At 35.4% G+C, this 16,559-nt stretch overlaps 1 protein-coding gene across 3 annotated transcripts in view; it reads right to left on the bottom strand.

Moving 5' to 3' along the window:
* LOC112058472 (sodium-dependent nutrient amino acid transporter 1) overlaps positions 1-16,559 on the bottom strand; it is a 64,073-nt gene that overhangs the window by 6,584 nt on the left and 40,930 nt on the right. For 2 of the 3 annotated variants that reach the window (XM_024099327.2, XM_024099325.2), the window contains exons 2-5: positions 9,051-9,294; positions 8,101-8,243; positions 5,965-6,005; positions 4,120-4,212 (exon numbers count right to left, since the gene is read on the bottom strand). In XM_024099327.2, coding sequence (XP_023955095.2) covers positions 4,120-4,212; positions 5,965-6,005; positions 8,101-8,243; positions 9,051-9,294 — 521 coding nt within the window. The remainder of the gene's footprint in view (positions 1-4,119; positions 4,213-5,964; positions 6,006-8,100; positions 8,244-9,050; positions 9,295-16,559) is intronic. The other variant, XM_052883366.1, reaches the window with a different exon arrangement.

Below are 16,559 nucleotides of genomic sequence, written 5' to 3'. Positions count from 1 at the left end.
ATCTGTCTGCTGTCGTCGGTAGACCGACGGTGCAGTGACGTATCGGTGTCTACAATACCCTGCTCACTATGCAATTTATCAACCGAACTCAGAATGCCGAATAATGGTACTGTATAAGTAATCATTGCTGCAAACGTACAAAATGTATATGGATAGTATCATATCTGTTATCGACGCGTTGCAACGACTTGCGGTACGGACGGCTTCAGTGTGCTCGTGGCGTTCGAGCCGTTCACATCTCTTGTTGTGTAATTCTTTATGGGTTACTTGGGATAGGCGGGGAGAGTGACTTGAGTGGAAAAGGCGAGTGTTTGTTAACAGTCAAAGGATCCTTTAACCCTACACATAACGTTCACAAGTGCGTGACTTCACTCAAGGTCATTCTCTGCCATTCTAGGGTCTTATTTTGGTTACAGTTTGATTTGTTAATTAAGTTGTCCTGACAAATGTTGTGAATCATAAACTTTGTACGACATTAGTTTTCTTTTTTTTGTAATCACTTCTGAGTCTGCTAAAATATCAATGCAGCAATACGTTGAAAATAAAAGGATTCTTGTGAACATGATTGTTGTAGACTAAACTTTATTTATTATGCGATGTATGCATACGTTAATTTTACGAACAATTTTTTTATAGCACAAGCATACGTTAACAACGTTAGAGCTGAAGATCTTTTAGAATTGATACAGAATTTTTTCTATAATATTTGCCGGTAAGGGTAACACTTGTCGCAAAACCAAAGCCTGCTAAGTTATTTATCAATTAGATGTACCTAAATTTCTTAATTGAGCCAATCTGGGAATTAATTCCACAATAAGCACACTTTTATTAATAGTTAAATCAAAATATTACGTAGTTTTTTGTTGAAATTACGTAAACAATATTACGTAAAAACACGAGACAAAAATTATGTGACCATAATATATTTTTGCTGCAGACTCATGGATAGTTATTACTTAATTAAAAATTCCTATATCTACTTATTCAAATTCAAATCCAAATATTCACTCATTTAGAATATTAAGTTTAATTACTTTATATTTTATATAGAATCTTCTACCAGAGAAATATTCGATGTAACCGAATACTCCACTGTTGAAGTGTAACTATATATCTGATGCCTAATAAATTGGTTCTCGGCATCCCTTTACAAGAACTGATGGACGGGAATTGACGTCGTTTGTCCGTCGTGATGCGTAGACATGGCGTTTACGGTGCAGTGTGTAGCGAGCAATTTGTCTGAAAGAGCATCTTGCTGTAGATAGGACAAATATAACCATGAAATCTGTAGCTATATGGCAGTTATAGGGATGATTACAGTTTTTTAAATTGTATATAAATTAAGAGTATGCTAATAGTAGAGCAATTTTGTAAAAGTAACAAGGTATCTGCGATCATCACTTTCGGAGCTACAGGGATTTAAATGGTCAGATTTGCGGTGCTGCCGCGGATCCCTGAAAAACGCCCCATACAAAATGGTACGAATTAATGACGTCGTGGGTACATAAAGATCCTTAGATTTGTATGGGCGTTCAAACAAAATTACTAATATCTTTGTTATTTATGCGTTTATGTTTAAAGTTTAAATTTTAAAAAATGACACATTTGATGTAAGGAAGTAACTGTATGAATGTTCATGTAGGTAATTACGAAAAAAGATTTTTAATAGATTTTAATATTTTATAATCTTGTTTATTTTTCAAATATCCAGACAATCTTTGCTTTTTATGTATAAATTAGTTAACCTTATTTACCCGAATGTATCATATAAATCTATATATTCAAACTAGGTTTGAATATATTGATTTTCATCATCCCCATTGTGTGGACGTAAAGTCAAATCTATAAAGAGCCGTGATAGCCCAGTGGATATGACCTCTGCCTTCGATTCGGAGGGCCTAGGTGCGAATCTAGTCCAGAATGCACCTCCAACTTTTCAGTTATATTTAGGAAACCTGCATATCCGAGAATTTTCTTAATTCTCTGTGTGTGAATCGTATCGTGGTAGACTAAGGCCTAACCCTCATTCTGAGAGGAGATTCGTGCTAATCAGTGAGCTGCATGTGGATTATGTGGTTAACTAAAACCCACAATCCGTGAAAAAAATGCATTTCAAAGCCATGTTATGATAAATCGAGATTAATCACCTCGTCAATATCAGTCTATTTTGTTATTGTTATTAGCGGACGCTCGTGACTCGTCCGCGAGGAATTTGTTTTTTTTAGCGACAAGTTAACGCCTGACTGCGATCTCACCTGCCCCTCTAGCCAAGTGGCCCGTCGATTTTCTTTCTTTTTTTTTTTTTTTTTTTTTTTTATTTATTTTGTACCAATAATAGTAACACACAAAAGTAAAAAAGAAAAACAGTGAACAAGGAAACACTTATCTCTATAAGAGATCTCTGCCAGTGACCCTTGGCAGTGGGAGAGATTTTAAACAAAAGAAATGGATAGGTACAACAGAAAAAAAGTGAGAAAACATATTATACTTAATACATAAATAATAAAAGTAAATAATATTAAATACATTAAAAATAACACTAATAAATAAATTGAAATAAATATATAAATTATAACAGTACATATCAATACTATATATAAATAATAACTAAATAAATACATATATACATACATACATATAATATATCTATGATGATAAAGAAAGATAGTGTTCACGAAGTCGATGTTTGAAGGTATCAACAGATGGGTTTTTTTTGAAAATGGTATCAGGTAGTGAGTTCCACAGACGCGCTGCGATAACTGAAAAAGATTTAGCACAAAAAACAGTGTTATAGGGAGGCACAGATAGAGATTTTAATTTTACACACGAACGCACCGGTCTGAGACGGCGTGGGGATTCGCGGAAGAGCTCCCGCAAGTAGGAAGGAGAAGAGGTGTTTAAGATTTTGAACAGCGTCGTGAGTATATGGATATTCCGGCGATGACGAATAGGGAGCCACTTCAGTTTATTACGGAAATAAGAAATACGGTCGAATTTGCGCAATCCGTATATAAATCGGATGCACAAATTCTGAAGTCGATCGAGTTTGTCGAGTAGCTCCTCTGTCTGTGTGTGTTCTATGATCGTTAACGCTTCAATAACTAGAAAGATGTATGGGATTTGCTATCGACAGGTTACGTTATCAAGGTCTGTCATTCCCATACATTTTTCTAGTTTTCGAAGCGTTAGCGATCGTAGTAAGGGAATCGACATGCTACTTGGCTAGGGGGGCTGATGTGGCATCGAATATGGTATCACGCTAAATTGGAAGGAATACGGTGAATTTACTGTACGTACTCCTCTGATTAGTTTCTGCTTGACATGGTTATAGACAGCTAAATCGCTTGGCTGCTTGTTTTACTTGTAGAATAGTAACTAGGCACGACCGAAGTACAGTCACATTCGGTTGTTGTTTTTGTTTTGGTGTAGTTGTTTTTTAAATAAACTTGTTCTAATATTAAATGATTATTAAGGACTAGCGGACTACCACGACTTCGTCCGCCCTTAGACCTCTTTAATCCAGCCCTTACAGTAGTATCGCTGTAAAAATGGAGTAACTTCTCCCATTTTCCCAACATATCCTTTCACTGCTCTGCTCCTATTGATCGTGATGAAAAGTATACTATAACCTGCCCAGGAGTAGGTATGAAGATTAATTGTACCAAATTTCGTTAAAATCCGTCGAGTAGTTAGTTATTTCTATAACGAACATACAGACAGACAGACAGACAACAATTTTACTAATTGCATTTTTGGCATCAATATCGATCACTTATCACCCCCTGATAGTTATTTTGGAAATACATTTCATGTACAGAATAATTGACCTCTACAGACTTATTATAAGTATAGATTAGAACTAAAACATTGTATAAGGTATGAAGAAAACATGTTTCATCGATAAGGTGAATGAACTTTGAACACTTTTAATCAGCCTGCAAAAATTTAATAACACGTCGTACACAATGATAAGCTAATTTAACCAATGAAACACAATATTTAAATACTGACGCCATGAAACAGTTTCCCTGACACTAATTGTAAACATTAAAATGGAAAACAAAATACACTGCCAGCCGCTGTTTATGAAAATGGTGTTATAGTGAAATTAATACTTACATAATGGGCAGAAAGAACCATAAAACGAATATTAAAATCGCCATTACGCCGAGATACTGTGGCTGTTCGGTGAATGGCGCCAAAAACGTCGAGCTGAAATTGTTAATGTGATATAATTTAAAGCATTCGTCACACGCAGCGCGGTCCCGCCGCTGTTAAAAAACCGTGATGTTTTAAATAAAGGTAAAAGCACACTTGTTTAGGAATCGTAAACGTATCACCTTTTTTACCTTGCCGTCAACGGTGTCAAATTAATGTAACAGCGACTTTTCTACGGATACGTGACGACGCGCTTATAGCTTGCCTAAAGCAGGTTTATGACTAAGCGGCATGTTCAATCAGTGACGAAGAAACGTGATAGAAAGAAGCAAGAGTAATCGCGGAAACTGCAAGTTGGCCTCGAACCATTCCGCGATTCCTGAGCTTATTCCAAAGCGAGACGATTACGATACAATTCTGATTAAAATCTGGCCGCTCAGGGATTGCGTATCTGACACCTGTCAATGTAAATGTCAATGATATATTTAAATATCTTTTATCAACCTTAATAACGAGTGCATTACAAATTTAACAATTATGTTAATTTACAATAAACGTATTCATTTTGGGCTAAAATTATTAACTATTAATTAATTAACAAATATAAAAAGGTGACATTGTCAGGTGTCAGAAACGCAATCTCAGAGCGGCCGGACTTTAGTGTGCGTTGTGGTAACGAGTTTAATATTGTAGAGAATACTGGTTGGCTCGGTAACGATTTATTTTAAAGTTGATATTTGTAAGTACTCGCGATGAGTTCTGCTGCGGTCCAACGATGAATAGGCTGAATGGTACTTTATAATATTAACAGGTGATGTGATAGGATTTTATAACATTATCTTTTAGTATAATCTCATTGGCGCAAACGTAGCCTTTCATTTGGAACCGATGTAGATGTCACAGTAACACTAATTATGAATATTGGTATAAGGCCTGTTTCACATTAGATTTATTTGGCTGCGCGATTTTGTATTACCTACAGAGCAAGGTTAGGTTCAGATGATTTAATCTGACGGGACAAAAATATGTACGATACATACGACTTCGGTGCTTACGTTTTTTTTTTTTCTCTTCCACAGTGGTTGTCTGGAAGAGATCGCTCTTTAGCGATAAGACCGCCATTTGTACATTAGTTTCTAAGTGTCATTATAAGTTATTGTTTATTTTTGTTTTTAATGTACAATAAAGTATATTTCTTCTTCTTCTTCTACGACACGACTTGAAAAGTGATTTGTTTCGCATAATTTTTACAATAACAATTCCATTTTGTGGTACCATATTTTTATAATTTTCGTGTAAATGATAGGACATTTATAGGTCATAATTACCCTTGCAATACGCGGCTGACATTTTAATAAATACATTAATAATTATAATCTGTTTAAATTCTACCCGCGTATTGTATGGCAAGGGTTTTATCACTTCCAATTACCGCTTGTTTATAATAAATAAATTATTACGTTTTCAAAAGGTTGTATTATAAAAATAGGTCAAGCTAAAAGCCACTTTATATTTTTCGTCATTACGTTAAAAATCGAATGCAGCGCTTGTTAATGTTTTGAAGTGGCATACTGTACCTGCAGTATAAAATTTAAAGGCTGTCGAAACCGTTGAGATAGTTTATGACAGAAAACGAAATGTCATTATAAAACATGGCGGCGCGGTACTGACAATGGGGGAACTACAAATAAATCATGGATGATTTTGAAGATTTTCATTGTAATTGATTTACGTTATTAGATTTATTAAATAAGTTTTTTAATAAAAAATACGATTCTATCATGAAAAATGTATATTAATACTCACTTAAAACATTCAGATGCATTCATTTTGTTTTCGTAACCATTCTGAAAATAATAACAAATTTAGAATAATGTCCTTATTTTTGTTGTAAATTTTTTGTTTTCAAATTATCGTATTCACAACAATACGTGTGGGTAAAGTAATTCATTAAAGGATATTCTATAACAATACTAGTACCTACCTACATCTGATAATTTTTTTTCTGTCTGAACTTTGCTTTACATCTTGACAACTGACTTTTTTGCAATGAACGGCTAACGCTGAGCTGAGGGCCTAGTAGTTTGATACTGTTACCGTCACGTAACGTAAACGCGAATTTCGAAGGAATTGAAACAGCGCCATCTAGTGGCACTACTGCACAACTGTTTCAATTCCATATAAATTTGCGTAAACGTCAACGTGATAGTAACAGTATGAAAATATTGAAAACTCCCACTAGGCACACTGTCTTGGTGTTACAGACATGAGTCAGTCCTATAATATCTAAGATAGGATGTACAGTCTGTGACACTAAAAATGAACAAACACATTTTCTTTTTTTTTTTCTTAACTTTTTTCTCAATTTTATAATATGTAATGTAACGGTTGTACGTAGACACCTGATGATATTTTTACATAGAATTTGAATTTTGATTATGGAATATGAAATCACGTGACTTAAGAATGACTAATAATATTGTAAGGATAGTGTTAGGCATCGGCCGTGGCTAGTTACCACCCTACCAGCAAAGGCGTACCACGTACCACCAAGCGATTTAGACTTCTGTTGGTTGGTATTTAGGGTTCATTTACACTGCCGCCGAAACGCTGTCGATTGCTGCCGAAGACTAAGACTGCATCGCCACTTAAAGGGGTAACTTGTCATTGAATAAACAAAGTACTTGGCTCAGAATACAGAAAACCACCAGAAGGAATGATAGCGCAAAGAAGTGAAGCCATTTAAACTACTCATTTTACGATTACTCACTCTGTGTTTGTCGTGTTGTTTGACGTGCTATACAGGTGACAAATTTAATTAAATTAAGCCGTCTTGTGCTATTCCTTCGTGTAAAAATGCCGTTGGTAAAAAAAAGAAACTGAATAGGATCACATTTCACGTGTAAGTAGCACAAATAAATATTCTTATGTTAAAATAATGAATAATTTTTACGTGAATTTAGTTGTCATAGAAACCGATGACTTCATTTCAAGTGTTGCCAATGTAATTGTTTTGATTTTCCCTACTTTTAATTTCAATTCAAGGATTTATTATTTATGTAAAATATTAATCAACTAAATAGGTAGGCATAGGTTCCGGCAATTAAGTTGAAATAAAATTGTGGTAATCAGCGCAGATAAAGAAAGTGTAAAATAATCTTAAAGCTTTAAAATTTTACAAATAACAATGGCGTGCTATATTATAATAAATTCGTTCGTTCTTGTCTGTTTGTGTGTTTGTTTGCACATTTGTTTGTTTTCGTGTGCTTGTTTGGTCTTTTGTTTGTTTGTGTACCTACTTGTTTGCTTGTTTGTTTGAGCAAGAGGATTAAATAAAATATTTTTATCTTCAAAACACATTCTTAAAAGATATTAAACCAATTCAATGGCCTTATTTATACTTGAATTTTAAGAGACATAAAAAATAGAGAAATAAGACGAGATAATAATAACTGTGCACACGATTGAAATACATATTTATAATAATAATATAATATAATTATATGGAATATATAAAATTATTATTGTAAATATGTATTTCTTTAGTTTGTTAGTTGATAAGTTTTATAATGACAGTCTTATTATATCTATTATTTATTTGTCCTTGTCTTAAATTTTTTAGAGTTCATTTTCTTGCTGACTCTTAGCAATCACTAGAAAACTGGTCCCACTGTTTTTATTATTTACCATACAAGTTAACATTTAATGTGATGAACTGTACACTTATTGTTTTCCTTTTAACATTATAAATTGTTACCACAAAATAGGGAAAAATTTAACAGCCTCATGTACTAGCAACATTACGCGGGTGAGAATTGCGACGAGTGCAGGCTGTTGTGTACAATTTTTGGACACACTGCGCACTATAGAATGACATCTAAACGTGGCTTCTGGTGGTTTTCTGTATTCTGAGGTACTTGGCATATATTGCTCAGTTCTTACCGGAGTCATGTGTAATTTTGTACAGTCCTTGAGTGGGAAGGTGCCCTTGCCTATCCAGATCATGTAGGCGGCTGACAGTGCTATGTACACCATGCTGTAGATGCAGCACAGGTATGACGTCAGAATTTTCAGGTGACCCACTCCTGAAAGCAAGAATATGTGTTTACTAGTTGTAGTGATGAAAGTTGTGAAGCTGTTTGTTAGTTGTTTTACATTTAGATGGACATTTTTAAGATAGCACTTTGCAGCAGGTATTTGTTTGTAAAATTACGTAAGTAAATACAATCCACGTGTTCATAATAATTAATGGGATCATATTCTACAAGACTACAAGCAGATGCCATGCAGCTTAAACTGCATAGTTTCTGTTTCTATGGGAATCCACATATGGGAAACTACGCGGTTTATATAATTATTTTTATACGAATTCCACAGTAATAATTCCCAATACAATAATTACCCTATGACACTCAAAAACTACGAAACTAAACTAAAGAAGCTAAAAGAATTTTTAGTTTCTTTAGTTTAATTTCTTTTATTTTAAATTAAAGAATTTTCAAAATCAGTTTGGTAGATCTAGATATTACCCTTTACAACTTCACAAACCTTATCTCATTATACTATTAAGTATTATTACTATTCAAAAGAGCCGTGATAGTCCCGTGGATATGACCTCTGTCTCCGATCCCAGAGGGTGTGGGCTCTAATGCGTTTAGGGGCATGCACCTCCAACTTTTCAGTTCTGTGCATTTTAAGAAATTCACAGGTACATCGTAACATCGTAAGGAAACCTATTAGAGAATTTTCTTAATTCGCTGCGTGTGTGTAGTCTGCCAATCCGCATTGGGCCAGCGTGGTGGACAATTGGCCTTACCCCTCTCATTCTGAGAGGAAACTCGAGCTGAGCAGTGAACCGAATATGGGTTGATAATGACTATTTAAAAAATCACCTCGTAATATAGGCACTGCTCTCCATACTCCAACCGGGTCCTGATGACTGAGTTGCCCGATCGCCAGTTGCAGCAGCGTCGTTGGTAGCGCAACCACGAGCAACCAGAACGAATAGACGACCAAGTACGGGATGTCGCCATACTTGAACGCCTCTCTTGGTAGCCGGACCGAATTGAAAAGTGTGAACGATACGGCTATTGTGCATATTTGTATCTTGATAACGTCGAATATCCGCCTGACTGTCTGGAAAGAAGAAAAAGCTGTTTTACACAACAACAACAAACATTACATTCTTTAAGTAACAACTGTTATTTAAAGAATGTTACATATTTCCACACGTTAAGACAATAATTTTCTGTTTGACCGCATTCGTTCTAAACAAATTCAAATCATTTGGATCGAATCAAGATTTCAATTTTACACCAAATACTCTCGGATTTAAAAACGACATTCAGATTGGATGCAGTGTGGAAAGAGCCTTAGCCTTTGTTTACCTACAAAGTTTCGTGTCAATCGGGGATAAGTATAATAATTAAAGTAACTAAATCAGTCAGAACTATATACTTTTACACCTAATTCCTATTCGTTGGTTAATAGATCTGTTTGTTCTAAACAGTTTGACCGATTTTGACAGAACATTCAAAATCAAATAGCTCATGGCATCAGGATTGAGTTAGGCTACTATTATTAAAAATTGAACACCCCTCGGCTAAAGAGTAGAATGAAATATAACACTAAACTAACGAAGATGCACTAGTTTTTATTTCATTCGATCATTCATTCCATTCAAGAAAACGAGTGGCAAATATCAGTGTTAATTGTTGTTTTAAACGCAGTCTAGATTTAACACTTGCGTGGTTATTCATCACAATTTTACTTTTAGTCGGACGTAAAGACGCCTCGGTATGAACGCTGCATAGTTTTGTTAGTCATTGCTACTCATTTTCATTCGTCGAATGTACCTAGATGATGTTGATGATTTGATGATAATGATGATGATGATGATGATGATGATGATGATGATGATGATGATGATTCAAAGTTTTTATTAAACGTAAGCTTATAGAAAAGTCATATTATAGTGTCAATGATTACGTAAATGACAAAATTGCTTGGAAATGAAATCTATTACATGACAGGCTACTTATATACCTATTGTTAAATGGTGATAAACTAAATAAGGATAAACTGGCTGATTTTGTTGTGGGCTCTTCTCGGACCAAGGCGCGTTTGGAATCCTCGTAACTTTAATTTTAAGTTTTCGAATTATTATTATCACCATTATCTTAAGTATAATATTATTACCTGACGTTTCGAAAGAGCTTGTAAACTAAGCCTATTTGAAATAAATGAATTTTGACTTTGATGATACATCAAGAACGAAGATGTCATATTTTTCGAATAGGTATCCCTAACGGAATCCACTTTGGAATGGGTGACGTTATAACTTAGACCCACTGTATAATGATTTGTGTTTCTTCTTCCAAAGATCGCAGGCAGTATCATTTTGAAGTACGAGTTTGGAAATCCCGAACTATTTCTTTCAACTCAGAAAACATTAATAAACGGATTTCAGTGTTGACATACCTTCGTCATCAACCCATATTCGGCTCACTGCTGAGCTCGAGTCTCCTCTCAGAATGAGAGGGGTTAGGCCAATAGTCCACCACGCTGGCCCAATGCGGATTGGCAGACTTCACACACGCAGAGAATTAAGATAATTCTTTGGTATGCAGGTTTCCTCACGATGTTTTCCTTCACCGATTGAGACACGTGAAATTTAATTTCTTAAAATGCACACAACTGAAAAGTTGGAGGTGCATGCCCCGGACCGGATTCGAACCCACACCCTCCGGAATCGGAGGCAGAGGTCATTTCCACTGGGCTATCGCGGCTATAGCCGTCGAGCCGTGACATACCTTGAGACAACATAACTAGTGGTATTGGTAGGGTTGGGATAATATTTTCATACTCAGTTCGTCAAAACGATTCGACGACTTATGTCCTTCTTCTATGAACACATCACACACATACACAAAAATGTACACAGTCATCTTGAAGCAATCACTCTATCATTCATACTAATATTATAAAGGCGAAAGTTTGTCTTTAAGTGCGTGTGTGTTAATGTGTATGTTTGTTCCTCCTTCGGACTGCGGCTACTGAAGCGATTTGGGTGAAATTTGAATGGAAATAGTTTTTTTTTTGGATTAACACAGGCTAATCATCCCGGAAAAATCCATGGTTCCCGCAGGATTTGTGAAAAACGGAATTCCACGCGGGCAAAGACGCATCGTACGTATCGGACCCATCATAATAAATTTCATGCGATCGGTACGATGCAGATCAGTGAAGGAACCTGTACGATGAATGACTTTCTGTAAAAATAATACTACAATCGGTTTGATGCGATGCGTGGGTTCTGTGGATGTCTACCATTACATTTTGTTTGATTGGGACTTGTACCTACGAGTATTAAAGATCCATAAAGACCGAATTTCACGAGAACATACACTGGACATAGGTACTCATATCTAGTAATCTATACTAATATTATAAAGCTGAAGAGTTTGTTTGTTTGATTGAACGCGCTAATCTCAGGAACTGGTCTGATTGGAAAAATTCTTTCAGTGTTAGATAGCCCATTTATCGAGGAAGGCTATAGGCTATAAAATATCCCCGTTTTCTTACGGTAACGGAAACCCCGCGGGTAAAACCGCGCAGCGTCACCTAGTCATTACATAGAATTCACGTGAGCTAAACGTATTAAAGCCAATATAATAGGTTTATCTGACGTCGAAATTCACAAAATTGAAAATGTAAGATAATTTTAAGCAAAATACCGTTCAAAGTATTGTTTTGTCTTCAGTGACTCCCAAATTAGTGTAATTTATAATCATTATACTCAGTTTTGTCGAAAGACTGCCGTAATTGGAGATTTAAATACGTTTGAATATTTAAAATTATATTCATTTGAATTTTTTTACTTCCTTATTTTTTTGCACGAATTGGATGATCCACTGAATATTATATTGGCGAGTCGTATAACGACTAGATTATGGGAACATTTATTTAAAAGGTAGCGGTATATCATAATTATCTGCTGGTATAATATTAGGAGGCTGTGATAGCCCAGTGGATATCATTTCTGCCTCCGATTCCGGAGGGTGTGGGTTCGAATCCAGTCCGGGGCATGCACCTCCAACTTTTCAGTTGTTTGCATTTTAAGAAATTAAATGTCACGTGTCTCAAACGGTAAAGGAAAGCATCGTGAGGAAACCCGCATACCAGAGAATTTTCTTATTTCTCTGCGTGTGTGAAGTCTGCCAATTCGCATTGGGCCAGCGTGGTGGACTATTGGTCTAACCCCTCTCATTCTGAGAGGAGACTCGAGCTCAGCAGTGAATCGATTATGGGTTGAAAACACCTTGCTCGAATGATGTTTGTAAGTACTGTGTTTGTTAGCCAGGTGTCAAGTTAATGCGCACGAGTTATAACAATAAGGTAAGTTTGTTGGTCGAGTGGTTAACCTATATGTTTCCGGATCACGAGGACTTGGGTTCGAATCCTGGGTCGGGTTATGAGATATACTGTACGCTGAGTTTTTATTTGTTCTTAGAAATTCTTAGTTAGAGTTCTCAGCCTGGAACTCATTACACTTAGCCTGCCTCTGAAACAGGGTTTTGGGCTCCATAACTCCTCTCCGATAAAGAGGGAGACCTCTCCCTGTTGTGGGCCCTTAAAATATAGAAATTTTACTTTTTTTTTTTTTTAGAAAGGAAAGCTCAATATCTCATTATAACCCATAAATCAAACCCTGATCCATAGCCACTTTTTTATTCTATTAATTATTTACTGAACCGGCGGGTAATAAAAAAAAATATTGTGGAGATACGTTAGCCCTCATTCGCACGAGAATTTTTTAACGCACGTTAAATAAGCGTTCAAATACAACAAATGCATTCCCAAGTACATGTTCTCACGACAGCGTTTTTAAAACACGACGTTTTTTTTCGAGCAGTGTTGCATTTTCAACTTTGGGCATTGGAAATAGACTTTAACTTTATGACTTCATTCATACTATTTTAAACGCTTAATAAACGTCCGTTAAAAAAAACTCACGTGCGAATGAGGGGTTAAGTTGTCATAGGATTAATTTTATAAAGCTAAATTAAATTTTACTTGCATTAGACATGATCGGTCTAAAACGATAATGTTGTCATTAGAACGAGTAAATATCATACATATTTAACGTGCAAAACGTTGAATAATTAGTTAATAGTTAACATTGTCGTATCTAAACGGTTAATCTAACAGCGGTTTTACGTAATACAAGTTTGATGTGAAAGTGGCGACGGAGTGTGATATCTCCATACAGACATTAATGTATTTAAAGCGACTTAAAAATATACCGGCTAAGTGCGGGTCGGAATTGCGCGCGAAGGGTTCCGTACCTTAAGTTATCTATAAAAACTACCTAAAATTTGACGGCCTCCGTGACGCAGTGGTATGCCCAGTGGATTTAATGACGGAGGTCCTGGGTTCGACCTCGGCTCGGCCGATTGAGGTTTTCTTAATTGGTCCAGGTCTAGCTGCTGGGAGGCTTTGGTCGTGGCTAGTTACCACCCTACCGACAAAGACGTACCGCCAAGCGATTTAGCGTTCCGGTACGATGTCGCGTAGAAACCGAAAGGAGTCTAGATTTTCATCCTCCTCCTAACAAGTTAGTCCGCTTCTATCTTAGATTACATCATCAGGTGAGATTGTAGTCAAGGGCTAACTTGTAAAGAATAAAAAATAAAAAAAACATAAATATATCTATAAAAATTACATAAAAATCACGTTCATTGTATGGGAGCTCCCTACAATATTTATTTTATTCTGTTTTTTTTTATCATCAAAATTTCATCTAACTATCAGGGTTCATGATATACAGCCTGGTGACAGATAGACAGACGGACTGACGAACTTGATAATTGATATAATTACGAAACTATGCAAAACGATATTAAAAAATAATTACCTACTTAATAAACTAAAAATTTGTTACTAAATTAAATGCAACTAGGTACTAATAAATAGTTTATAATGTATGTACTAAAAAGGAGTATTTATGTATTGCTTAATGTCCTTTATAAACGTACCTAATATTTATTATTCATAGGAAACATATATGTATGGGTATTTGATTTATAAAGGATATTTAGAAGATTCATTTGAATCATATTTTTATAAAAACAACGTAAGTACAATACGCAATATTATTAGGTAATATTTTTAACATAATAATTATATTTATAGATATAACATATTTTTTAACATTAATATTAATAAGGAAGTGAGTTAGATACCTTCGTAAAATAACTAAGAAGTTTATATTACAAGCAATAATTATGAATATGATAGGAAATCTAAAAATAATATTATATTGTTCAAATAAATGAGACACGTACTACTATTCTTAATTATAATATGGTACTAATTCAACATGCTGGAATTACATTCATATTACTAGTAGACGCTGCGGTTTCACCCGCGTGGTTCCCGTTCCCGTAAGAATACGGGAATAAAATATAGCCTATAGCCTTCCTCGCTACATGGGCTATCTAACACTGAAAGAATTTTTCAAATCGGACCAGTAGTTCCTGAGAAATCTATCAATCGTTCTATCAAACAAACAAACAAACTCTTCAACTTTATAATATTAGTATAGATTTAACTATTTCTGCATTATTTTAAGATAATGTCAGCCTCTTTACATTCAAATATTTGCTTTATTTATACAATACTTTTAGCGTTTTCTGAGTACTGTGGAGCAAAGTTGATATTACAGACATGGGATTTTATGTATTACATAATTAAAAATTAAACAATAGTTACACAGTTGCATAAATTGTAACCTATTTTTTAGAATAAATTTCACGTCAAACGGATAAGCCATTTTGGAGCGTAGTCATAATAAAACAGCTTGTTTTTATTATTAAGTATTTTTTTTCGAAAATTTAAAAAGTACTCCAGTAGGAAGAGACAAAATCGTCGACCAATAGCGCCGAAGTTTTCAGTTTAATTAGCGATTACATATTATGTTTCAACAAGCACCTAGGAAGAAACGCCAGGTTGGGCTGTAATAACTACTTTCTGTATAATAAAATTGGAGATAAGAATTTTATTCAATGAGAAGTCACTTTTTGACCGCGATCTCACCTGGAATGACGAAGCTACCATGATAGTGCAGTCTTAAAATAATGTGACAGCTTAAATTCTCTGAGACAGAGGCATATTATCACACGAATTATGAAAAGGCGAAAGCTTGTGTGTGTAAGTGTATATGTTTGTGCTCTTTTGCACTGCGGCTACAGAAGCAATTTGGCTAAAAATTGGAATGAGAATAGATTTCAGTCTGATTTAACACATAGGCTTTTTATCCCAGAAAAGTCCATGGTTTCCGCGGACAAAGTCTTAAATTCCATGCGGATGAAGTCGCGGGCATCCGCTAGTTAAAACATAGTTTCGCTATAATGTTAATTAATATTTATATATGTTTTTATTCAATGAGAAGATAGCCCTTTAAGATTGCAATTTGTGACAATGCAGTCTATAGTCAAAGCTATGTTCTCTTGATCGTGTGCATGCCGCACACCGCTGCGGTGAGCGGCATGCGGCATCGGACACTTAATGGTATGATAAACATCAAGAGTGGTCTTTTGATTCGTCGCAGTCAGCGTATCTGCGGCGTGCGGTGTGCGGCGCACCGCAGCGGCGTGCGGCGCGGTCAAGAGACCATAGCTTGAGATGGAAGCGGACTAACTTGGAAGAAGTACAATGTTTATTCTACCCATACCTCTGACAGTTTCTACGCGGCATCGTACCGGAACGCTAAATCGCTTGACGGTACATCTTTGCCGGTAGTGTGGTAACTAGCACCAGACCAATTTAGAAAATATGAAATCCTAACCTGACGTACTGATTAACGTAACTATATTTTTTGTTAGCCTAAGCCAGATTCGAACCCTGTTCCTCATTGTCTGTAGCTGAACCAGCTGGAAAAATGAGGAATTATTGTAAATTTTATTCAATTCAAAAATACTACAGTATATAATTTAGATGTTACAAACCAGTCGGGAATCAAACCTCTACGTCTACAACTAAAGCGCACTTTGTAATAGGTATACGTAAGTGGTGATAACATCCACTGAGGATGTTATTTAAGCTATTTTTAAGGACAATGATGAGAACAAAAATACAACAATGACAATGACCGTGAAGCCATCGGGTCTTTGCTCTTTGGGTGACTGCTAATGAGAAAAACTCGAAGAAAAACTAAACAATGAAGTGTTTTAACTCGTTTTGACACTTTACAAGTTAAGTGCTACAGTACAGTAATTAAGGAAATTTTAAAAAAAATGCAACTGTTAAAATAAAGACCTGGTTTTAAAATATAAGACGTACCGCCAAGCAAGCATGTCGTGTAGAAACCGAAAGGAGTGTGGATTTTCATCCTCCTCCTA

Source organism: Bicyclus anynana, chromosome 9 (assembly GCF_947172395.1).
Source record: "Bicyclus anynana chromosome 9, ilBicAnyn1.1, whole genome shotgun sequence".
Taxonomy (NCBI): Eukaryota; Metazoa; Arthropoda; class Insecta; order Lepidoptera; family Nymphalidae; genus Bicyclus; species Bicyclus anynana.
The sequence above is the reverse complement of the archived record's forward strand: the minus strand, read 5'-3'. Positions and strand labels throughout refer to the sequence as shown.